Source organism: Barbus barbus (genome assembly GCF_936440315.1).
Source record: "Barbus barbus genome assembly, chromosome: 33".
In the NCBI taxonomy this organism is placed as follows: Eukaryota; Metazoa; Chordata; class Actinopteri; order Cypriniformes; family Cyprinidae; genus Barbus; species Barbus barbus.
Genome location: NC_136761.1, coordinates 8,046,862 through 8,074,652, shown reverse-complemented (window position 1 = coordinate 8,074,652; position 27,791 = coordinate 8,046,862). Strand labels below are relative to the sequence as shown.

At 36.4% G+C, this 27,791-nt stretch overlaps 4 protein-coding genes across 4 annotated transcripts in view; all 4 read right to left on the bottom strand.

Moving 5' to 3' along the window:
- LOC306853481 (protocadherin alpha-C2-like) overlaps positions 1–6,112 on the bottom strand; it is a gene marked incomplete at its 5' end in the record, with an annotated part of 79,460 nt that extends 73,348 nt beyond the window's left edge. Inside the window, one exon of the mRNA XM_079390932.1 lies at positions 3,434–6,112. Within this exon, the coding sequence (XP_079247058.1) occupies positions 3,434–5,815 (2,382 nt within the window). The remainder of the gene's footprint in view (positions 1–3,433) is intronic.
- Positions 1–27,791, bottom strand: part of LOC306852915 (protocadherin Fat 4-like) — a gene marked incomplete at its 3' end in the record, with an annotated part of 273,486 nt that overhangs the window by 148,873 nt on the left and 96,822 nt on the right. The gene's annotated exons all lie outside the window — the stretch shown is intronic.
- LOC306853487 (protocadherin alpha-3-like) overlaps positions 1–27,791 on the bottom strand; it is a 126,928-nt gene that overhangs the window by 70,381 nt on the left and 28,756 nt on the right. The window lies entirely within an intron of this gene.
- Positions 44–2,437, bottom strand: LOC306853484 (protocadherin alpha-3-like; the record flags this gene model as incomplete). Its single annotated transcript, XM_079390942.1, has 1 exon — positions 44–2,437. The coding sequence occupies one exon, from the start codon at positions 2,435–2,437 to the stop codon at positions 44–46; it is 2,394 nt and encodes a 797-aa protein (XP_079247068.1).

Sequence of the window (27,791 nt, the reverse complement as noted above, 5' to 3'; positions counted from 1 at the left end):
TAAGTGCCACAAAACGAAAACAAACAGTTGAAATGGAAATCATTCAGTCTCTTACCTTCTCTTTATTAGGAAGTGTTTGTGTGCTGGTAAAAGTGTCTCCTCCATTAATACTGATCAGTTCTGCATCTGCAGACGGAAATGGCGCAGGGAAAACCACTACGTCACTCTTCAGTGTGTCGGAGCTAAAACACACGTCATACTGCTGAGCAGATTTGGAGTAAGACCAGCTCCCGTCAGGGTGAGTGGTGATCATCGGGGCGCTGTACCTGCTCAAACTGCTGTCTGTCCTGTGGCATTTTACAGCTATCAAACTGATGAGACTCAGGAAGAAGATGACGGACACGCACACAATGGCGATCAGCAAATACAGATTTAAATCCGAGAAACTCTCCTCCTTTATCGGCGCGTGTCTGAATGGAGTCTTGACGTCACCTGCGCTTTCAACAACCACAACATCAATAGACACAGTCGCTGACAGTGAGGGCTCTCCGTTATCACAAACCAAAATGACCAGCGGGTGAGTTTTCAGGTCATTGTCACTCATTCTCCTCTTAGTCCTGATCTCCCCGCTGCTGGTTCCGATTCGGAACAGATTGTTTCCTTTGGGTTCAGAGATGTGGTAAGACAGCAGCGCATTGTACCCAAAATCTGCATCTACAGCCCTGATCTTGGCCACAAAGTAGCCCGCATCAGCAGAATAGGGAATGTTCTCTGTGTTAACGGAACCGAGCTCGGAATAGGGCGCGAGAATCCCGGGACTGTTGTCATTCTCATCCAGGATAAAAACATTGACAGTCACGTTACTGCTGAGCGGAGGAACACCAGAGTCTGTGGCCTGAACTTTGAACTCAAATGTTTTTGTCTCCTCATAGTTAAACGACTGTAAACTGTGCATGTCTCCACTATCAGAGTTTATGTTGATCATGGATGTTACTGGGCCGCTTTTCGAGCTTTCTAGTAAAGAATATGTTATCCGAGCATGATCACCTACATCAGGATCAAAAGCAGATACTGTATGAATAACAGCTCCAATCTGACTGTTCTCTTTCACATAAACATTAATGACGGGCTCTGGAAAGCGCGGCGCGTTGTCATTCACATCAGAAACGTGTACAGTAATGACACTGGTGCTAGAGAGAGGCGGAGTCCCTTCATCAGTAGCTGTGATAGTCACGTTATACTCAGACGCGCGCTCTCTGTCTAGAGGTCCATCCACCACTAGAGAGTAATAATTTTTGTAATTCGTCTCAAGTTTAAAAGGCACTTTGTTTGAGACAACACAATTAACCATACCATTTTTGCCGCCGTCCCTATCAATCACTGAAACTAGAGCGACAGCAGTGCCGATACTAGAGTCCTCTTTCACTGTACTGAGGAGAGACGTCACAGTTATTTCTGGCTTATTGTCGTTAATATCCAGCACCTCCACCAGGACTTTGCAGTGCGTGGACATCGGAGGCTGTCCATTATCACTAGCCTGTGCGCGGATCTCAAATGCATTGTTCTCCTCGAAATCTATATTGCCTTTAACTGTGATAACACCGGTATCCGGGTCAATTTGAAAATTGTCTAAAATGTGATCTTGATCTGTCTCTCTAAGTGAGTAAACGATCTCACTATTTGTTCCCTCATCTTTGTCTGTTGCGTTTATAATTATTACAGTGGTACCAATTGACACGTTTTCAACAAGACTAGCTTTATACAAGGGGCGACTAAATTCAGGAGCGTTATCATTATTATCTAAAACTCTAATAACTATCTGAGACGTGCCTGATCTTGGTGGATTTCCTCCATCTCCAGCTGTAAGCGTGAGCTGTATAACAGGCTGTTTCTCTCGATCTAACGCTTTTTGCAGAACTAGCTCAGCAGAGACACTCTGCTCTCCTCCTTTGTGCACAGCTAAAGAAAAATACTCATTTTGGCTTAATTTATATGTGCTCACAGTATTTTTTCCTACATCCGCATCAGACGCATAAGAAAGAGGAAATTTTACGCCTGGTGAAGTGTTCTCGGCGACGTCTAAATACTGAGCTTTAGCACTAAAAGATGGGGCATTGTCGTTTACATCCAGAATATTAATTTCTATTTGATAAAGCTTCAGTGGATTGTTGATAACCGCTTCTACACTAAGAGTACATTTATGTGCTTTGGCACAAAGCTCTTCTCTATCTATTCTTTCGCTTACAAACAGAATTCCAGTTTTTAGATTTACCTCGAAATATTTTTTCTTGGATCCCGTGACAATCTGAAACATGCGCGACTCCAGTTCTTGAACATTAAGGTTTAGATCCTTAGCGATATTTCCCACTGATGTTCCCGGATTCACCTCCTCTGAAACAGAATAAGAGAGCTGCCCTGATACCGCGTCCCAACAACACTCTAAAACAGCGAGCACAATACAGGCCACAATAGATTTCCTTCTGTACGGCGAGAACATTATTACATCCAGTGAATCCCGTGCAATGCTCCACGAAATAACAGACGATATTCCGAGTTCATCAATGCGAATAAAGAAATATTAGACAATAATCCATTTTAGGACGAGAAAACACAAGGCCTTCGTACACTCTCTTATGCATCCAGTCTCTCTGAAACAAAGCCCTGTGAAATCTCCTCCCCACTAAAACCGGGAGGGGCTTCCAGACCCGGTACACAGTTCGGGATTCAACGGACTATAGTGACACCACGCGGAATTATGAATAAATATCCATAAAAACCCTGAAAATGACCACAAACAGATCATCATATACGATTGCAGTTATTTGTCATTTTTTAAATAATACTATAATAAAATATTTATATTTTTGTGTGTGTGTTTGTGTGTCCAGTAAGGGAATATGGGGGCATTTTCGTCATCAAAACAAACTATTTTGCATTTGCATATTCTGTTTTCATCTTTCATATGAAGATATATTTTTAAAAGCCTTAACTAGATTTCACTACGAATAAAATGAAGTTATATCAAATTCACTAATATTTCTACAAGGATGACTAACTAAATAATTAAACAAATTAATAATAAAAAATATGCGTATTACAACAATTCAGTTGTACAGCATCGCTATCATTTCACAAGCAAGCAAGTAAAAAAAAAAAAAAATGTTATAGCAACAAGAGAAACAGAAATATTTGCAGCGATGTACATCAAAAAGGCCATGACAAGTTCAGAACCACGGACAGCTCCACAAAAGCGCGAAATTTTGGTTTTAATATGTAATAATAATAATAATAATAATAATAATAATAATAAGCAATTCCTATAAATTTGTTTACCTCAACAAAACACTATTAACCATTAAGCCACTTAGTAATAAATTAGTAAATAAATTAGTAATACGATTGTCTTTCAATGAAAACTAGTCAATGAGAAGAAACACTATGTCCCACTAATTAAAAAAAAAGGAATTGCAATAAAAATCATTTAATCCCTTACCTTCTCTTTATTAGGAAGTGTTTGTGTTCTTGTAAAAGTGTCTTCTCCATTAATACTGATCAGTTCTGCGTCTGCAGGCGGAAATGACGCAGGGAAAACCACTACGTCACTCTTCAGTGTGTCGGAGCTAAAACACACGTCATACTGCTGAGCAGATTTGGAGTAAGACCAGCTCCCGTCAGGGTGAGTGGTGATCATCGGGGCGCTGTACCTGCTCAAACTGCTGTCTGTCCTGTGGCATTTTACAGCTATCAAACTGATGAGACTCAGGAAGAAGATGACGGACACGCACACAATGGCGATCAGCAAATACAGATTTAAATCCGAGAAACTCTCCTCCTTTATCGGCGCGTGTCTGAATGGAGTCTTGACGTCACCTGCGCTTTCAACAACCACAACATCAATAGACACAGTCGCTGACAGTGAGGGCTCTCCGTTATCACAAACCAAAATGACCAGCGGGTGAGTTTTCAGGTCATTGTCACTCATTCTCCTCTTAGTCCTGATCTCCCCGCTGCTGGTTCCGACTCGGAACAGATTGTTTCCTTTGGGTTCAGAGATGTGGTAAGACAGCAGCGCATTGTACCCAGAATCTGCATCTACAGCCCTGATCTTGGCCACAAAGTAGCCCGCATCAGCAGAATAGGGAATGTTCTCCGTGTTAACGGAACCGAGCTCGGAATAGGGCGCGAGAATCCCGGGACTGTTGTCATTCTCATCCAGGATAAAAACATTGACAGTCACGTTACTGCTGAGCGGAGGAACACCAGAGTCTGTGGCCTGAACTTTGAACTCAAATGTTTTTATTTCCTCATAGTTGAACGACTGCATGCTCTCGATCTCTCCTGTCAATGAGTTTACTTTAAGGAGCGCTGAAACAGGTGTACCAATGACAGAGCTTTGCAGTAAAGAGTATGTTATATGTGCATTCTCCATGATATCCGCGTCAGAGGCCGTCACTGTGGATATAATGGAGCCCACATTGCTGTTTTCGCGCAGATATGCATAAACTACAGAATTTGGGAAGCGAGGCGCATTGTCATTCACATCAGAGACCTGCACTTGTATTACTTTAGCTCTGGACATTGGCGGTGACCCTTCGTCTTCAGCAATGACTGCAATGTTATACTCCGTGACGTTTTCGCGATCCAGCACGCCATCTAAAACCAATGAATAGTAGTTCTGAAAGGATGACTGTAACTTAAATGGATTGGAGCTGGCAAGGCGAACGCGCACTGCTCCGTTTTTACCCGAGTCTGGATCTGATACTGTCATTAGGGCAATTACTGTTCCCTTTCCCGCATTTTCCTCTACTGGGCTAAGAAGTGATGTTATACTCACATCTGGAGGGTTATCATTAATGTCTAGCACCTCTATTAAAAGCTTAGTATGACCTGACAGAGTCACCTGACCTTTATCGGTGGCTTGAACTCTGATTTCAAAAGCGGCGTTTTCCTCATAATCAATATCACCCTTAATTCTGACATCTCCACTTTGTGCGTCAATTTCAAACTTCTCCAAGATATTTTGGGGTGTTCGACTGATAAAGGAGTAAACTATCTCCGCATTCAATCCTTCATCTAGATCTCGAGCCTGTAGTCTGGTTACTGTGGTGCCAATTGGTGCGTGCTCGGTTATTGAGACTTTATATAATGGGTTACTAAAAACTGGAGCGTGATCATTGATATCCAAGACATTAACTTCGATCATTACGGCTCCGGTCCTGGCAGGCGATCCGCCATCAACCGCAGTCACTGTGAACTCGAGTCGCGGAGTCTTCTCTCTGTCCAAAGCCTTCTGAAGCACTAACTCAGCGGAGATCGTCTTATCACTATGTGTTTGTACATCTAAAGTGAAATAATCATTAGATGTAAGCTTATATGTTTTTACTGAATTCACTCCAATGTCTGCGTCATGCGCGCTCTCCAGTGGAAAGCGCACACCGGGCGCGGTGCTTTCACTAACATTAATCACTACAGAGCTCATAGGAAACACTGGAGAGTTGTCATTAATATCGAGAATGTTTATTCTTACCCGGTAGAGTTGTAGTGGACCGTTCACTACAGCTTCCAGATTAACGGAGCACGAGATTACGCCTGCGCAAAGATCCTCTCGATCGATCCTTTCGCTCACCTGCAAAGCGCCCGTCTCTATATTTACACTAAAATACTGCTTTTTAGAGCCTGACACGATGCGAAAGCCCCTGGATTGCAGATCTTTTACTGAAAGGTCAATGTCTTTAGCTATATTACCGACTGTGGTTCCCTGTTTCACTTCCTCCGATACACTGTATGAGATCTGTCCGGTTACAGCCTCCAAGAAATGACAGGTCAAAGCAAACGAGAAGCAGGCTAGTAAATGTCTCTGTGTAGATATAAACATGTTTGCTTATTTTTTCTCCACAATAATTCCTAAAATTGCCATCAAAATGGATGAAAGAGTTTAATTTCAGTTGAGTAAAGGATCCGTTTCGGGCCACCAAAGACAAAAGAAAAGAGCCAAAGATCCCTTTTCTATCCCCAGGACAAACCCATAGCGACAATAAATCCAAAAAACATGGAAGTTTTGCATCCGTAAAAAATCCTCAAAGCCAGTCCAAATCCGCATACAATATTCCACAAATGCCTAGATGGTTTTTCACATCTGAACCCGACGTTCTATAGTGAAGAGGTTTAATACAAGAGATACATGAAGGAGAGGGTGAGAGAATCAGAGAGAGCAAAGAGAGAGAGAGAGAGGGGGGGCTGGTCATGATTAGCAGGAGGAGGAGAGACACGCCTTTAACACATCTAGTGGAACAAGAGTGACACATAGTGGCCTCTACATTAACTGCAGTTTATGATTCACTGTAAGGGATGTAAAACACTTGACCAATTGCACTGATATATAAGTATTAATTTGAGGAATTTGTACTTTATTTGGGTACTACTGAAACTAAATACATTTTCTCTTATTTTATATCACAAGACAAAATCATTTGTTTTACTCTTTACAATTTCACGTAGAAAACAATTTGTGGTCTGACAACAAATTGCACCCTATTTTTCATAAATTTTACCTACAAGAGTGAAATACATTTCTGTGTAAAAATCTCACAATGGCCTTGCATCCTTACAAAGACATTTTAAATCACAACACACTCAAAGCAAAACATTGCTGAACATAGTCTATGATCAGTATATTGACAATTTTTAAATGTAAATAAAAACATAAAAACTATAAAACAGCCACTGTTGAGTCTGAATTTTTATGTCAGGTTTCAGGATTTTCAGTTTAATATTTGAATTTCTAGAACCTTACATAAAACAAAATGTAATTAAATTAGACAAAAGTTTTGCAAGTAACTTGTGAAAAGCTGTCACTTGAGAAATTCTCCTTGGTCTCTTAATTTAATTATTAAAGTCAAGAAATAAAGTTTACTGTTTACTTTTAAACTCGTACAAATCAAATCAAATGTGGAAATTTTAAAAGATAAGCACTTTTTTTGTATTTTGTAAACTTCTGGTATTCTGTAACATTCTCTGTTAAACATTAGCTGAAGAACTAATGGCAGGAATACATTTAAAAAATCACCTGGTAAATCAATTAACCCTTTTAAAGCTGATGTATGTACAGAATTACATAAATAAAAATAGTTTTCAAACAACCTTTGCCTACCACCTCATAATGCCCCCAGTTCTACTACCCCAACTCCAACAATAAATAAATACAACATGACAAATAATATTTGCTAAGATTTCAATACCAGTGAATACAAGAAGAGAAAAGCTCATTTTTAAAGAGAATGCATTGCGGAGGAATCAGGTCTGATGACACTGCCTAATCAAACAGCAGTAACTACAATGTAGTAAACAACGCCGGTTATTTCTTCCAGTATAAGGATAAAATAATTAATAAACAAAATATTTTTCTTCTCTTCAGGGAGGTTTAATTATTACTAAAAAGGTTGGCTCTTACTCTCTTGCTGATGTAATATGCTAAGAATACATATGAAATGTTACAATAAATAAATACATAATATTAATATTCATAATAAATAGTAATATTTACAATAATAATAAAGTGTAATAGATACATATTAACTTAGTAATGAATAAACTTACCTGTAGAGAAGAAACTCTGCCCTTATGAATAGATGTCACCACACATTAAATTAGGATAGGAGAAAGTATTTTAAAAAAGAAAATATGCACTTCAGCTTTAAATTACTAACTCATATAAGTGGTTATTAATTGTCCTCTTCATTGTCATTTAAATTGAAGGATAGAGTCCGTCAAACTGGTTAGACTTTCTGTAGACCAAAAAAAAAAATATATATATATATAAACCTCTGAATAGTGCGTACACAATGAGTGTGCATGAAAGTTAAGCTAAGAATCAAACCACTGCATGTGTTGGAGCTGCATGATTTTAAAAGAACGCAAGCTGAAAGAAGCCTATCCACACCTCTCTCCCAAATGACTTTTTTTTCACTTACAGTATGCAATCCTGCCTCTTTTTTTTTTTACCACCACCATGCAAACTTATACATACACGTAGAATTTTACAATACTGGAATCGTCACTATAGTTCACACACAAATAATATTTTAATTTCTTTGTTTTATAAGCCAATTTATAAGCGAGTGTGCATGTGAGAGAAATAAATCATGTAAAAGTGGGGCATTCTTGCTAAATATTTCACCGCATGTTTCCTGAATATGTGTGTGAGTGAGACAGAGGGAGAGAAAGAGAGAGATAAATAGAGATGGAATTTACGTTCAAATTCTGTGTAATCCAGGGATTAGGTTCTGCTAGCAGCCTCCTATGCCCTATTTCTATTCCCTCAAAATGATTTCAAATATTAATAATCATAATCTCCTGCACTGGTAAGAAAAAATATGAAGGCACATCACACAGAAATAGCAAGTCTTCTTAGACAATACAGTAATATATCAAATAAACAATAGCACCAGTCATCAAATGTTGCAGAATCTTTTCTCAGAACTAACTTCACTTTTCTTTATTTTATCAATTATTCAAAAGAAATAGTCTCCCTGATCAGAATAAGTTTGTTTGTAGTGAAAGTTGCACATTTTTATTTACTTGCTTATGCTAAGATTAAATATAGTGGAAGACACTTATTACGAAAACAACAATCAAACATGGTTCAGGCAAACTGTAGGTGTACTGAGTTAATAGGTTCAATAACCACTGTTTAATTTGCACTAAAATGAGCCTACGATCAATTCTCAGTGTTCAATAACAGAGCATTAAAACTGTGACTCTTGAACATGCATGTGTATAAACATTATTGAAATGAAGCATACTGAATGCATAATACAGAATTTGGTCGTACTATGGCATATTCATTAACCAGAGGCTGAATCTGACCTTTCTGTGTCTGTGTGTGCATGCATGACAAAAATAAAAATTGCCTGAGGATGTGTGGAAGCATTGTGAACACCAGAGGGGGCGGTTGAATAGTGTGTGTGATATCATCAAGGGTGGGGCTGCGACTAGATGTGTGTGACTGTGTGTGAGGAAGAGTCTTTAATAGCTAAATGTGGTAAAATGTAATCTGATTAATTGTAGAGAGAGAGAAAGAATGAGAGGATGGTGTGTAAACCACCATATTTATCAGACAATCAGGATTTTGTAAGAGAAAAGGTTTGTATGGCTATATAGGCACATACATTATATGTACATATGTGCCTGGGAAAGAGAGAGGAGAAAGGGGGAGGGGTGACGTTGTCAGAAGAACCAAGCTGCAGAGTACACCTGTTGCCACGGAAACCGCATTACAGCAGGAGGGGGCTTTTTCCGAGACCCCATTCTGCTTTAAGTGAGATTGAGGCAGAGGGGCGATACTAGGGACAATTGATCAAATTAGCTATAAATCACAGTGTTTAATCACTATCTTATGAATATTAACATTAAAAGGGAGTCATTAATATGACAGACAGGATGAGGAAATTATAATGAGTCTCTTTGCATTTCTCTCTCCCTCTCTCTCACACACACACACACACACACACACACACACACACACACACACACACACACGATAGGTTCTGGAGAGCAGGTCAGCTCAAGCAGTGATGTGTTGCTACAGCAGCAGAGAGACATGGTCCTGCTGACTTCTGTCACCTCCCCCACAAACACGCTTCTGCTGAGAGCCAAAAACACTGCTAACACACCCTACTGCGCATTAAACTTTCAACAGATTACAGTACTGCTATACCTGATGATTTATACCTTGCAATATAAATACAGTACATCAAAATAACGCCTACCAAAAAAAAAAAAGGATTAAGTATATTTTACAAGAAAATGCAATTTCAGTCTTTCTACTTCAAAATGCCATGTTTAATTACTGTTTCTTTGTGATTATTCTTTGTATTTATAATTTCTGAGTGAAAAAAGCCCAGCATGGAATTACAACTAACCCAGTTTACATTACTGGTGCTAATGTGAATTATTCATTGGTGCACATTATTCCTAAATTCCGAAATGTTTCTCTTTGTAATCTTTCATTAAAATGTAACAACTTGTTTAGCCTACGAAACAACGTAAATTTTCTCATCCTACATTTTTTTACTCAGATATGTGTCACATTAAGGAAGATGGGTATATGTCGTAGTTATACATGCAAAAAAAAGTGTATACATACTAGTTCTTGCATTCTACAGAAGAGAGCACACAGGCCACTTATATGTACTTTGTTGAGGAGCTGCTGCAAAATTATGCCTCTCTCCTGATTAAGAGCGATCTTAAGAAGAGACTTTAAGAGGATCTAATCTTTCACTAAATATCTAGTACTGACACACAAAATATGACTAGACTACAGGGTTTTAGAAAGAGACAAATGCAGCTGCCTTCTCAATGTCATAGACAAATCTGTGAGGAGAAGGACATACTTCATTCGTTTGTAAGATTAATAAGCAGACAAGCTGGAGGAAATTGTGACTAACACTTAGATCTGTTACAAGCTATATTTTAAGTTTTTATCCATTTTCAGAAAAACCATCCCACCCACAAGCCCACACACATTTTACAATCCATTTTATGCCTCTGTTTTTCTGTTCTTCTTTCACATTCTAATTGCGATGAACGCAATCAAATAGTTCAGATTAAATTCTGGTTTTGATACATTTTTAATCAAAAGCAAATTAATTCCACCATGTGTTAATATTAACTGAGCAGATGCCATCAAACACACACACACACACAGTCTTGAACGACATCTTGAGAAAGATGAAACTCTGAGAGAATTTTAATCCAACTAGAGTTTAATCATTTATTTCTAAATCTGTGCTCAGATTGCTTTACACAGTTGCTCTGACGGAAAAGGGACAGGGCAGGACGAGTCTGCCAGTCAAAGAGACAATAACCAGGCCAGACACATACAGTACTGTACATGCACACTACCTTCACTTCAAAAAGCTTCACTTTAACAAATACTGATACATATAATAAAGGGACGGATATTACATTTTATTCATTAACAATAATGATGACCATAAAAATGCATAGCACAGCCAAATTCAGCTCAAAGTTTGAAACTCTATTTGGAACCCGAGGTGACGTCTGACATCTGCACCAGAATTCATTCATCTCTAATGAACCCCCCCCAAAAAATACATAAATCCCAAAGTATTTTAGACAGTCAAATGAGACAGATAAGTCAAAACCATTTTATCTGTCAGAACGCACTGCTCAACAACAGCATTAAATCATTCAAACCTTGAATGATTTAATGCTGATACACATGTAGACCAGGCATATGTGACCCTGGACCACAAAACCAGTCATAAGGGTCATTTATTTTAAATTATTATTATTTAGTCATTTAGAATTTCAAAATATTAAAGAACAAAAGGTTCTTTACATATATATATATATATATACACACACACACATAAATTCAATTTATATATATATATATATATATATATATATATCATTTCCATTTAGTTTGTTGAAGTATTAAAATAACTCAAATTAAATCAAACTAAAACGTAATAAAATACCTATACAGACATAATAAGTTCATACATAATTTAACTAAAATTAAAATAAACAACAAATACAAATCAAAGACAGTAGTTTCAGAAATCCTTAAAACTAACACTGCCAAACACACATGCTAAAAAACCACAACTTATTTACACATGGTAAGAAATTGTTATAAAAACTGAAACAGAAGTGAAACAAGCACTAGAAGGAAAGAGGAGAAATATGCCAATATATAAATTGAGATTTATATATCATCATATAGGAAAGCTGGATAAATAAGCTGTCCATGGTTTGTTAGAATAGGACAATATTTGGCTGAGATACTACTATTTGAAAATCTGGAATCTGAGGGGACAAATATATATATATATATATATATATATATATATATATATATATATATATAGAGAGAAAATCTCCTTTAAAGTTGTCCAAATGAAGTTCTTAGCAATGCATTTTACTAATCAAAAATTAAGTTTTGATATATACTAATGGTAGGAAATTAAAAAAGTATAGTCATGGAACATCCTAATGATTTTTAGCATAAAAGAAAAATCGATAATTTTGACCCATACAATGTATGCTATTGCTACAAATATATCCGTGCTACTTATGACTTTTGTGGTCCAGGGTTACATATTATTAAAACACAACAGTGAAATTTTCCTTTATAAATATATAAATATAAATATTTGATATAAATATAAAGACTATATAAATAGATGGAACAGACAATCTCTAATATCTGCTCAGAAAAAAATAAAAAATCCATTTTAAATTATATGTGTATTAAATGAAATCACTTTTAATGTAACATCATCATATACATGTTACAATAAAAAAGTGATTTAATGTATGCATTTACACACATACAGTTTAAAAGAATGAACAGCAACAGCGTGCTTCAATGTTTGTGAGTTCGGTATAAAAACAAAGAAAAAGAAAGAGAAAATGTTTCTGTTTGTGCATGGAATTTAAAATCCATTTCAATCCCATAAATAGGCTTTTTAGGTAATAAGGTTAAAGCAGCATGTGATGAAACAGCTTCTGCTGAAAGATGCACTGGCCGGTCACACTGACCAAAAGCTGTGATTGGCTCCTGACACACACTGCAACAGCTATTTCATTACCTGATTGGTTAAGCACACTCTGTTTGATGCTCCTGGCTATTTGATTGGCCGAGGTGTTACTGTGCACAGCTCTGCTGGTGAGAGTGGTGAATGAAGCAGATTTATGTCTATCAGACTCTCAAGAGAATAATCGACCAATGAGGTCCAAGTATTGATTTACATTTTGCCTGGTTTTGTTCACAGATGTACTGGCCACACCCTCAGAGAAACCAGCAATGAGGAGAGGGTGTTTCACAAGGACAGATGACACATAAATCAAACACACACACACACACACACACACACAAACAAGCTGCTGTAAATAGGTCATCACCTATTAAACCAAATCAATTCTGACACACTAACACACATTGAAACAGAAAGAATGAATCACTTATTGACAAATACTGCTAAAGTGTAAACTGGTGGCAACGTTTTCGTTGTATACAAAAGCTAGTGCAAGCACACACATTTAAATACACTCCAAACACACACAATAAAACGTTACACTGATCCGCCACCAGGTGGAGATTTTCATTTGTGAGTCAGTTGTGAAACAAAGAAACCAAGGCTCTCTCTCACACACACCCCTCTCTCTCACACTCCATGTCAGAGGAAATGAAGATGCAGCTGGCATAATGTTAAGACTGGAGAGAATCCACTCAGCAAAGGCAGAGCAATCTGATAACACACATGCACACACATATTACAAATCTAGGCTGTAATATTTATTATATCATACATGATTTGTACAGTATTGTAATGTTATTTAGTTGCTTATTGTGTGTAGTATTCATACAAGTTCTAAAAAAAATAGTTTCAGATTTAGGAATGATTTCACAGAATCAATTTGTAGACACACAGGTACGTGTAAATATACAGAGAGAGAGAAAAATGATGACAGAATAGCATACATTATTGTATGCTGACTTTTGTAGTTTTTATAGATTTTTTTCCAATGTTGTCACCAAACTATAGCATATAATCATATAAGTAAGTAAAACCACACACATTGTAGCAATCTAGTGACCTGCTGTTGTGATAACCTATTTGACCTCTATTCTCTCTATAATCCATTAACCTGCAAAACTCGCACAGAAAATATAATCCACCTGCTCCCTATGCCTGCGACCTAATTATTCTCACACACAAAAATATAATTTATGTATATCCTCGGTGGTTTATGTTTTTGTGTGTATGACTGTGGATTGTGTGTAAACAGTGATGTGCAGATTGCAACGGTTAAGGAGAGAATATAAAGATAAGAGTAGTGCTGCAGGCGTGTGTGCTGGGGTACTGCAGAATGACATCAGCAAGAACGCTTTTGGGACATTTCAAGTGGACAGAAACAGAACCCAGTGTTACAAAAGTTCTGTTCTATATTCAACCTTCTCTCTCTCTCTCTCTCTCTATCTCTCACACACACACAAGCTGAACATCATCTTTCACTCTCCTCATCAAAACTTAATAATTTCACTTGGTCTCATGCATTATCAAGAGCTTCATATCCTAATTCTTTTAAAACCACTTTAGCTATCTTTCTATCTACTTCAAAAAAAAAAAATTGTCATGGTCTTACCTTGAGTGTGCTCTGGGTACACAGCATATGCAAGGAGAGCGCAATAAAAAAAGAGAAGAGAAAGGAGCAGAGGTTAGCACTTTACTTTTGTTAAAGCATTATCTTGCAGTGCATACATTTCAAAGTCAAACAGATGTGAGATCCGGTCAGAGGCCCAGCTGTGCTGAGACACACAGATGGACATTTGGAGTTTCCCTGAAGGAGACCTACAGTTGCAAAAAGACAACAATTGTTTATCGTATGTGGATTAAATATGGGTTAAAATGCATGTAATACCATTTTAAACACTGAAATGTATGATATGAGATATTTAGATTTAATCTTGCAGGACACTTAAGTCAAACAATGTAGCCCGCATGTACTTACCATTGTTATTTTACATATGTAGATATTGTACCATATTACTGTATTGTACTATACTCAATTTTATTTTTTATTTTAAATATTATTATTGATTCGTATTCTATATATAGATTTTATAAATGTATCGGAGATGAGCATATAGAGGTTTTAAACTTCTAGACTATTGGGAAATAATTTATAAAAGGTCAAAGCATCAACACTTAAAGGGCTCTAAATATGCCAAGCCTTTATATAAACGTATACACATTTCAGCCTGGAAAGGCTTCTTGGAAAGCAAATATTTTTGTAAGCCTAAATACAGCAGATGTGAAAAATCTGCAAACTTGAAAACCCACTGGTGCAGTTTTCAGCCCAAAAACCAAATATGCATTATAACAATAATCCATGACAGTAACCAAAAAAACCTTTAAGGGCAAAGAGCAAATGCAACATCAATATTAATGCCTGTGCCTCTCAGAGTTATGCATTTAAAAATAACAAAACATCCAAGGCCAGGGAGAGAGAGACATGATTAACAGCGTGACGAAAGGAAGCAATGAAAATGTTGCAAAAACAGCAAAAGGAGAAGAGAAATAGAGTGAGCAGACCAGTCACAAGGACAAGAAAAAAAGAAGAGCAGCACGAAAGAATGGGGTTAGTGAGGGAGTAAATTAAAGAAACATAAAGGGAAATTAAACAGGGATTAAGAGGTGGAGAAAGAGTCAGAGGAAAACAAGATAAAAGAAGTGTGTGAGAAGCAAATTAGATAGTCAGTAAATGAACTAGCGTTATTTGTTAGTTTTCAGTGGCTCCCGATGGATTCTGTAAATGTGTGTATATATTGCACGTGTAAATGGCAGGTCTTTTGCATGCTGGGTAAAGTCTTTCCCCCTTCAGACCACTGTAAAGCTGATGACTTTCCTCTGTAATCCCATTAGAAAGCTCGTAGTTGGATTACTGTCTCCCTGGTTATGCTAACAGGCCTAATACAACAGCACACATCAACACCACCGGGACCACGACAAGCGTGTTGGACCAGATTAACCTCAAAACACCTGAGCTGCACAATGCATGATTCAGACTCAGCCATAAAGACTCAAAGCGATTCTGAAAATATCGACACTTATGGTGTGGCACAGTGATTCTGAAGAGTGCAAGGTCACAGCTAGCACTTGCATATTCCCTAATGACAGTTCAAGCACGCTAAACACAATTTGTCACATCAGTGTTCATTATTAACTGACAGGCTGAATGAAATGCTTTTCTGTCTTTTTGATAATGTTTTAAATAACATTGCTACACTGTATACTGCAGTTTATTCCTGTGTAACAGAAAACACAAAAACATTTTAGAGACATTTTAGACCAGACATTTTCAGCCTTTATAGACCCATCAGATTATCAGTGAATGTGCATTTATATTAACCAGAAATGTCCTGACAACCATTTATTTTATAAATCATTAGCAGATCCCCAATGTTCTGCAGACCTGGTCAGTGCTTTCAAACCTTTGCATGCCAAACTAATCATATGGGGGGGGGGGGGTCATGTCCTGCTGAACCCACAGGCAGTATGGCTACAATCCCACATTACAGCCAATGCTCTGAAGGTCACTGACCATCGAACTCACTGGCATTAGCAAAGACAGTACCATCACTCATACTAGCATTATAGTATTTATTTATATTTATGCTATCTATACTTGCATTGTCATTACAGTTTGAGTTTTATGGTCAGTGACCTTTACTGAAGGTAATCAGTAATCACACAAACAGATTCAAATAAACCATTACATGTATATCATCTGCATTCATATTCTAATTATTAGGAAGGACAGAGAGAATGAGAGAGACTGGGGCATAATTTCGGACCGAGTGGACAACACCTCAAAAAAAAAAAAAAAAAAATATATATATATATATATATATATATATATATATATATATATATATATATATCACACTAAAACATTCAAACATCACATTCAAACATTCTATGAACAAATAAGTGAAGTGTGGCCATGTATGGGGACCCATACTCGGAATTTGTACTCATCATTTAACCCATCTAAGTGCACACACAGTAGTGAACGCACACACACACACTATGAACACACACCCAGAGCAGTGGACAGCCATATTGCTGCGGCACCCGGGGAGCAGTTTGAGGGTTCAGTGCCTTGCTAAAAGGTCTCACCTCATTCGTGGTATTGAGAGTGGAAGAGAGCGCTGGTTATTCACTCCCCCCACCCACAATTCCTACCGGACCTGAGACTCGAACCGTAACCTTTGGGTTACAAGTGCGACTCTCAAACCATTAGGCCACAAACGCCCCCGCAATAAAAAATAATTGGTGTATACAGAATTCAACTGATATGCAGTGACGTGTGTCTTTCTCTCTCACACACACACACACACACACACACGTCTGGTTTGCTATCCTTGTGGGGACTCTCCATAGGCGTAATACTTTTTCTACTGTACAGACCGCATTTTCTATCGTCCTACACCAACCCTACACCTAAAACTACCCCTTACAGGAAACTTTCTGCATTTTTAGATTTTCAAAAAACTTCATTCTGTGTGATTTATTAGCTTGTTTACCCGTGGGGACCTCAATTTAGGTCCCTACCTTGACACGAGTCCCCATGAGTCTGTGTGTATATTCAGGTTTAAGTCCCCACCAGGATAGAAAATCAGGTACACACACACACACACACACACACACACACACACACAGGTGGAGAGTTTAGATCTACAGAATGAATATTACAATGAGCACAATGAGAAAGAACAGCAGAGTGATAAAATGAAAAAGAGAATGAAGTAAAGTGAAAAAAAAGATGAAGGAAAAGATAATGGACCAAAGCAAATCTGAATGTCTTTCACGGCTGACACATACACTGCTCTCTTTCAGAAGGAGCAGCTGCAGAAGGATGTGGCTGGAATCACTCTCAGGTCTAATGAACACACACATACACGTCCAGAGAGCAGCAGACACAGAAAAACCATGCTAATTCTCTGCACCTGCATGCCAACCGCCATTATTCTCAAAACTAGAAACAACCAGCAAACACAGTTGCTGCAATGATGAAAAGTTATAACCAGTTCAATATGGACATAAAACTTGAGCTCTACTGATTTAAGCAGAATTAACATAATATAATTCATGTTTTACATCCCTAGTGTTCATTAATAAAATATTCTGTATAATTATGATGATAGTTTTAGTGACCAGTAAGAATATAGTACTGTTTAAGCCATTTCACTACATTTAAATGCAGTAAATTCATGCAGTAGAATTAAAATATTAAATATTATTTCATGCAATAGATACATTAAAAGAAAAATAGCTGTATCATAAATGAATTATAATAAAATGATGTATTTATATATGTATTAATGCAACCTCTTAATTCTAGACAGTAAAAACAAAACGTATTAATACAAAACAAACAGAACAATTAAAGAATTGCTACTAAATAAATAAAGAGATGCAGCTTGCAAGGTTATCCACACAAAACCTCTTTTTAAAAAAAGAAAGGAGAGAGAGAGAATTCAGCCATATTTAAGCTGCAGTCAGTGAACAGACTAAATTATTCACATCGTGCTGGCCTACATCTTCCAGGCAAATATCTCTGTGTGTGTGTGTGTGTGTGTGTGTGTGTGTGTGTGTGTGTGTGTGTGTTCATGTGTGAGGGATGCAAGGATGCTGTTCGGACTCAAACATGCTCTTAAATTCACAGCGACATTAAAAGCTTCTGTGTAATCCCCAAAAGAACAACTCTCACCGGAGAAGTCACTCTGCTAGAGAATAAAAACTGATAACAGAAACACTGGCTGGAAATCTACAGAGCAGACCATCAGATTTATCTGTATTGTAAAGCATTTATAGGGAAAACACAAATCACTACAACTGTGTATAAACCTTTACAAAGATTTCACCTCAAAATTATGCCTTCACACAAGATTTGGAAGATTTCAAACAAGCACACACGTATATAAATATACACACACCAGAGCCTGTGCACAATGATCCTCGTGTGCATGGAGCATGGATGAGACATCCACGACGTCCCTGCTGCTTAAATCACTGATACACACCCACACACATAAGGCTTGTATTTGACATGCATGAGTGAGTCACTGTACAAATGTCTTTGCCACTCACAAAACATACATACCCAGATGACCACGCAAATAGCACTGGCTGCCATTTTTACGTGTTCTTCATTGGTACGCAGCATCTAAGATTAACACTGGGTAAGCGCCAAATGAGAGTAAAATTGCTTTGGTATATATATATACGAATAATAAACATTAGAAATAAACATCATTGTTACTCTCACTTTCTCTCCACTATCGCCTGTGTTTTTTTCTTAGGTTCCTTTGTTTTTTTTGTTTTTTTATTTCTTTGTGCATTTAAGATTTTACAGTACGAGTCTAAATCTAGTCGTGTGGACTCATGCATGTTCACAAGCACACAATTCACATGACGCAGTGAATGTGTGTTGTTTCTTGAGGTATTTGCTCCAAAGCCCCTCCCTCAGGGCAGCAATCCAAAAAAAAAAAAAAAAAAAAAAAAAACACAACACACACACACACACACACACAGAAGGATCCTGTTTGAATGGAAGTGAATGTAGGAGAACTGACTAAACTGCTTTTGCGTGAAAACAGCTTGTCATATAACACATTGACTGCCTGTTAGCTAATCTCCAACATGTTGTTTAATACACAAAAAACAGACCATGATACAGACTCTGAGGTTGCTATCTCCTTTAATAATAGCATATCTTGTTGTTCTATGAATACTTTCAAAATGGCTGCTGTCTTTGAAGAACACACATATATGTATCTGCTCTTAGCACACACGCACACACAAGTGTAGATGAGTCACTCCTCCACGCTTTCACATTAAGTCTCTCTCACTACCATCATGAATAAAAACTAAATATATTACTGAGCTTTTAAAGAAAACTTTAAAAATGTAAATATTTCATCATCATTTTCTGGATGCCAAAGAAAAGGAAACAAATTACTTTTTTAATTGTAACATATTTGGATTTGAGCTAGCCCATATGGAAATCTGATTGTTTTATATATACATATATATATATATGTGTGTGTGTGTGTGTGTGAAGATATATGCACATATTTGTAAATCATATGTTTGCTGGAGACATACAGTATATAATCAAGTATTTGTACAAACATGTGGATAACATGTTTTTTAAAGTTTTTTTTTTTTTTTTTTAAGTGTACTTGCAGATAATATAGTAGCCTATTAAAATGAAAGGCCACTCAAGTATAGGCCTACTTAAAATAATATACTTTCATGACTGTTTCTTAACACTTAATTGCACTTTTTTAAAAATGCATTTTGTAATGATATCTAAGCTACTTAAATGTGCATTTTAAATAATTTAGTAGTGCTTTAAAGAAAATAATTTATTTTTATGTATTTACTAATATACTAAAGCACATGTAAAATAAAGGATTCAGTTTTAACTTTAGTATGTTGCCAATATTACATTTAATACATTTTAAATGTGTTTATTTTATAATATATACCATGTATATGCTACTATTTGGCTATATACTGCATCCATTTGCACTTGAAGTTTATTTTTCTTTTAAACTTCAGTTCACTTGCTTAAATGGTTTTGCTACAGAAACCCTTTTGCTCAATTTGAATATTCAGATTTTCATCACCAGCTCCTGCTCAATGAACTTATCTTCAAGAGTGTCATCCTACATAATATTTTTGCCAAAGTGTTGTTTATGAGACAGAGTACTGCGTTTGGCTGGAGAACTCGGAGCTCTGCACAAGCGTGAAAACTGCGCATGCGTGTCATTTAAACCTTAATGGCCAGCTGCCACTATGCAGAGGCAAAGAGTTGGCAGAGGTAAAGGTAAGCAAAATGTCTTCAATTAGTCGTGTTTGATATTTAGTTGTAATACTTAATATATTAAAGCACTTAAAACATGTGCGTCATAGGTTTGATGTAACTTATTGTCCTGTTTATGCATCAGGCCATGACAGCGGGTAAATGTTGGAACTGTTTTACTTGGCAACTTTGATCCAGTAAACTAACGTTAATCAATTCAGAACTTGGAATATAAATGAACTGAAGGACAATATGGCATTTGTTTCATTAGTACATAAGCATGTAAACCACATGAAGTCTTTGTGGACATAGTGTCGTATGTCTGTATGTAACTTACAAAGCGTTTGTTTTTGCTGTTTGATATTTTGTCTATTTTTTAAAGTATTTGTGTATATAGGATTACTTGAATTGTTTAAAATCATGTTGTTGTTTTTTAATGTGTTTTTTGTTTACTTCACTGTCACTTCACCGTTTTTAACATTGCAATAGGAATGACATCCAGACCAGGTATATGACTGTTCTTCACGCCTTCCCTGTGTCTCTGCTCAGGGTTGTGTCTGGGTTTTGAAGAATCTGCATAGTTGGTCTTGAATAATTGACAGCACCACTCATGTTAAAGGGATAGTTCATCCAGAAATTAGAATTCTGTCATCTTTTACTCACCCTTAAGTTATCTCCAAAACCCAAATTTTAATATTTTTAATGAAACATGAGAGGAGAGTTTTCTGTCCCTCCAGCTGAAGTACATGCAACCAAAACTTTGAAAAACCAAAAAGGCCATAAAGGTGTTGTATAACTGATCCATGTGAATAGAGCGGTTTAATCCAAGTCTTCTGAAGCAATGCAATCACTTTATACAATGAACTGACTTATTTTAATCAATAGAATTAACATAGAATTAATTTTACTTGCATGCAAACAATGATCCACACAGATACATATGATATAGCGCATCAAATCATTGTGACATGCAAGAACCAATGAGGTTTATTCTAGTGTCATGTACATTTTTGGGCTTTTCTGTTTATTATATGTGCTCTTTGTATGTCAATAAAATTCAATATTTTAATTGAAATATGTCATATTGCCTCACAAAACTTGGATTAAATTACTTTTTCTAACCTTTTAGGATCTTCAGAGTTTTGTTGGTTGGACTTTCATGGAGGGACAGAAAACTTAGGTTTGAGGATAAAAATATCTTAATTTGGATTTTAAAGATAAACAGAAGTCTTAAGTGTTTGGAGAGTGAGTAACTGATGACAGAATTTTAACTTTTTTAGAAAACTACAGTTCATCAAAATACAAAATGTATGTAAAATTAAAATTGATCTCTTGATATTTGTAGACATGGATCAGTTTGTGATCAGTCTGAGTATCATTCATTCACTCTGATGAATCAGAGGCCCTCCTTACACCGTGTCCTAACTATATGCCACATGATGCCGGTACACAAAATGAAAACGTATCTTTCCATATTAATCAGAGTTGTTTGTTGTTGAATATTTTTAATTGCTCTGTTATTCTTTATAACCAGATGCCAAACTAGGTATGTGTTTCATTGCATATTTTCATTGGTCTGGTTTTGGTTTTCTGTGGCAAAATTTATGTTTGTATTTTTTATTTTTTATTTTATTTTTTTAAGTCAGTGATGGCCTACAACTGTTTGATTATAAACATTTTTCAAAATACCCTTTGTGTTCAGCGGATAAATTTATACATGTTTGGAACAACTTGAGGGTGACTAAATGATGACAAAATTTTCACTATACTTTAAATACATTTTAAATAACTTTAAAATAAATATGCTGCTATTTGTCGTCTAATAATATTAACATATCTCAAACTGTATGAACTGAACTAATACTGTATTGTAATACTGAATAATTAATTAAAAATTGAAATATAACCATGGCCGTATCCAGGCTTTGAAAATTTGTGAGGTTCGAGGGTTAAAAGAATTGTGATAATAACCCCAACAAATACAAATATACACTAAAACACTTTAAACGAGACAGACTTGTAGATGTTTGTGAAAGATGTTTCCTCTGTTTTGTAGGGATGATCATTTTTAAAACTTATTGCATCAAAAAAATGTAATACTTTACTATAGTTAGGGGTGGATTTTATCAGCTGTTTATTATTCATGCAACAATGCATATTACTGTTACAGCTTTTATAAATTAGCATTGCTGTTTAGCTGATAGCATTGTCTAGTGGTCTTATGAATGTTTTTAGCATGATTTGTACTACTATAATGAATGAAATAGCATAGACTTCTTCATGGCTAGTGTTTGCATATATCATTTCATTCTGTAACCTACCTACTTGTTCTACAGATCTGTGCACTAGTGTTAAATGCTACTGTTTTTGACAGTTGTTGATAACGTTTCTGACAGATAATATCATGATATTTTTTGCATTTCCCTTACCGAATGTGCTATCCTGTAAGCAATAACCTGTCCATTTGATTACTGTCAGTTTAAGTGCCGATGATGCTCTGTTGCCAGATACTGCTATTAAAACAAACAAAGAACGATATAGGAACATGTATGCTATAGGATATATATATATATATATATATATATGTGTGTGTGTGTGTGTGTGTGTGTGTGTGCATTTGGGAAATGGCCATATTTTGTAATATTTTTAAATATATATTTCATTTATGTGCAAGTATCTGACATATACTTTTTATATCTGTGAAATCCATACATGAACAGATTTCAAATTTCTGTATGGGGGTGCAGGATGCAGATGCATCAGCCAAAGTGTAATAAGGGAAATAAACAGAAACTCTTGCTTTGTCATTTCACAAAATGTAAATGATTAAATACTGGGGAAATGTAAACTTTTACAAAATGTATAAATGACTTTTGATATTCTTATTAATATTTATACATTTCCAAAGTGTCATTAACGTAAAATACTATCAACTATTCTATTTAAAAGTGTGTCCGAAATGTACACATAATTCATGGAATTATTGAATAATAAGCACATTAATTACAATACATATTAAACACAAAAATAATATCACTAGTAGCAACATTACACTTCCTTGCCAATTCTGGGGGCCCATCTTACCTCTAGGGAGCCCGATCTCATGAAAATGCGTATAAACAGTACGCCAAATAAAAAAGAAACTCATGGTATTTATACGCAATAATGGACTTTGGTGCGTCTTTGGCGTGCATATAATATGCAGTTTTCACGTGCATATGATATGAAATTTGTTGGCTTGCATATGATATGCGGTTTTTACGTACATACGATACGCATCTACCCCACAACCCTACACATACGTAGCATGTACACGCCAAAGTCCATTTTTGCATGTCTATACCACGAGTTTTCGTTTTTATTTGGCGTACAATTTATATGCACATTCATGAGATCGGGTAGGAACCACACACCTTATTATCCAACAAAATACAATGTCACAGATCACTGTTTTCCAAAGACACAAAATTAGATCAGTTAACCTTAAACACCCCATAAAACCATGTTCTTCTTTGACTGGATTTTTTCTGCACATTCTGCTCTGTATTTTCACAGTAATCTGTTTCTTTGTTGCTCTCAAGTTTAAATGACATAGAACAGACCTCTAAAACTGTTTTCAGGGGAAGCAAGAACTCTGGCAAAATGCTGACTTGCAAAACATTTAATTTTTCATATGATGAAATATTACCCAGAATGCCAAGCAGTACAGAAACCACAGAAGAGATATGACCTAACAGCTCAGGACTCCAGAGACCATCTATAAATATACCTAGAAACATGGATACCATAAGAGAGACACTTGTTCCCTGCAGCATGGTTTTACCCCAATTTAATTTGGGATTTACACATCATAATACTTGCAAATAAAAATCTCACATATAAGACCAGCAGCACAGACCTTCTAAAAATAGCACTCATTTTTCCCTGACTCCACCCACATTCAGCACACAGCTCTGCTTTCAACCTAAGAGATCTCTTGTGAGCTTTATAGCGCTCCAGCAATCACAAATTGAAGCTTTAAAACTGTGTCAGAATCATCTATGTTACAGTCATCAAGCTGTGTTTGGAATGGCATGCTAACCCTTTCTGCAGTATATAGTATGAATACTGTACATGGGATGTTATTTTGCTTATGCTGTATACTGTATATGCATGCAGTATCTGGATGACCTATAGCATTTTTCAATGCGTATGCAATCAGAGCACAATACATGGAAACATTTATCCTACAATACACTTAAATTAACCTGAAGTGATATCAACTGTCTGTTTGATCACACTCTAAAGACCCTAAGACATTTTTGTATTTCAAATGCAAAACAGCTAGATAGTAACAGAGCAACACTGGCAGTCATAAACATAATAATGTGATGAGGTCATGTGACAATATAACATACTACTATTTGTAATGTAAAGCATCTGACACACACACTTAACAATAAACAAGAGTATGCTGAAGTATATACTATATAAAGTATGCTAATACTAGTAAATGAACAAAGACAGACAATAAAGGCTTTATACATATCATTATAGACCAATGCATCTAATAATAATATTCATCATTTAAATTAAACACACTTCTAAAGCTGACATGACTGTTTCTATGACCATTAGGAGAGATAGAGTTCAGAAGATAAATGAAGACTTAAATTCAAAGATTATATAAATGAGAGAGATACACTTGAGACCAGCTGCAGACAGAGATATAGAGGACAGAGCTACTTATAACCACATGAACCAAAAGCAGAACTGATGTGACCCACTAAAGTACTGAACCACTGCAGAATGGACCTGACCTGCTCTCATGCATATACATTCACAGAACTGTCTGCCCTGCCCTGTTATGCCATTGTTGTGTTTCCCGCCCAAGCCTTTTGTACATTTACATCTGCATAGTACATTTTGTGTTCTACCAACCTGTAGTGTGTTGCAGTTGCCTTAAAGCTCATCTGCATTGACCTGCCAGAGCTATATCAAAATGTGTCAGTGGACGGACCTGCAAAAGGCTCAGGCAATTCTGTTTTGCATTAAGATAGAGAGATGTCAGCTGATTTGGATCATGGATGATCTGTCAAAATGGCGCACATCAGATGAAATAAGGGCCACAATTGAGGACCATGTTGTCAATCATGGCCTTACAATGGCTGAAGGGTGCAGCCAAATATTGGGAGATCTTTTATGCCTTTTATATTAGATAGGACAGTTGAGAGTAGACAGAAAAGTATTGGGTGGAGAGAGGGGGGCAGGATGAGCAAAGGACCTAGAGACAGGAATCAAACTCAGGCCGCCGTGAGCACAGTTGTGCTATATATCAGCGCACTAATCACTACGCTATCTGCACCGACCAAAACAGTCTCTTTCAATCAATATCCCACATACAGTAATGTGTAAATTTGTACTTTTGAAATGGATATATGGCATACATAAGAAGCGCAGCCTTATGCATTTCAGTACAGTATCATCCAAACTGTAGCCATAGTTTACATCAGGTAATACCAATATTGACAACATGACTAAGCATTTTGACTATCTTGTTTGTGAACAATGACACAATGACTTTTTATTCTGATGGCACTTACTTTTGAGAGATGAACTAAAGATTTTGAGTAAGTTACAGGCTTTTGCAGGTAATCCATTGTGTGGCACTGTTTGTATGAATTGTTTTGAGAAATGCACATACTTTTTTGCAAATATTAAGGACGATTTGAGAAATGCAGCAAAGAGACTGAGAAAAGCTGTAAAATAACATGCATCAATAATATGACCATGAATATGCATATATGCATCAAGAAGATAAAACACAGGCAGCAGAGCAGAGCTTAGATCCAAATCAAATACAGGTAACAACAAAACCACACTTTTTAAAAACCACACACAAACCAAACTAAGCTTAATTGATTGTTTCACTTTAAATGAAATTAGAAAAATAAATAAATAAATAATCAGTTTCTCCAAAATAGCTGCAAAAGGCCTTTCTGTTACCTAAGCAACTGGAATCTGTAAACAAAGAAAGTGTTCTAGCTCTGCTGTTACCATAGCAACTGGGGTGGGCAAAAAAAGGTCTAAATGTCTGCCTATGATTATTTTATAGAAATTAAAAATATTTACATAATCTAATATTGTGAAATTATTTTCACTCTTATTTTGTACAGGCTGGATGTCAGAGCATTGATAACTCAACCGCAATGCTAAATAATTAAACAGAGAATTTCATTTAACTGAAATCTGAACCAAAGATGAGCATTTATAACAGAGACCGCCTGAATAGCTTTCCACTGTTATAAATTATTATTTTTTTTTTTTTACTCAGACACTGAACAAAGACTTCAAATAACATATGCTGCAGCAACTTAATGGGCTGGTCTATGATCAGTGTGTGTGTGTGTGTGTGTGTGTTTTGCTGGACCAGACTCAATATTCTGCTGATCTCTGCAATACCTGATTAGATCTGCAGTTCAGTACTCTCTGCGCAGCAGGACAGTGGATTTCATCATCCAAACACAGAGCATTTAAAAACCTGACTCATCCCAACATTCTATATACAATACTGATTTAATTTAGACTAATTAATTACTGTAATAATATACAACAGTTTGTCTATATTACAGTTTTTATCAGTCGCTTTGGTACATTTCTCAGATCAGAATTGAAACTCTCAAAACTACCTGCTCAATCTTCACATCATTGTGTCACTTGTGCACATCACAGAAGCAGTTGCTAATTTCGTTGAACAAGTTGCAAATGCTTTTGTACATCCATGCAAATGATTATGTACAATTCTCTGCTGTTTCCTACATTATCAATTGCTTACGTCATGTTGATCAGAATGTATTATAATGGGTCTCTGTTGAATAGTCTCACCCCCCACAACAGACAGACAGACAGACAGACAGACAGACAGACATTGTGACAGACAGACAGACAGACAGATAGATAGATAGATAGAAACAAAAAAGATGAGGAGAGTGAGGGAAGATTGAATCGAAGAAAAAAAAAACTTAAGAAGAGAGATGAAAGCACTGTGGCTGAGGGAGCACTGTGTGTGTTCAGCACCATGGAATAAGGCCAATCCTGTCTGCTTGATGGACTAAAATATGCTCGAGTAACAGCCTGAGGTGTTCAGCACATAAATAAACTCTCCAATAGATAAAAAACAAATCTGCTGTCATTGGCGTGCTACATCAAAATGAGCAACCTCATTAATATGATATTTATATACACAGAAACAATCTTATTAACCACAGACAAGCACGACAGCACAGCCCACTACACACACACCGAGAGAACACGCAACTGAGACTGCCTCCCACAATCAAACACATGACTCTGTGTGTCCTCTTCACAGGGGGATGAATCTGTTGACACCATCTGCTGACTAAATTACAGTGTCAACTTCTCCATCTAAATCCATTTCATGTAATAAACCCAGTTGTTTAAAA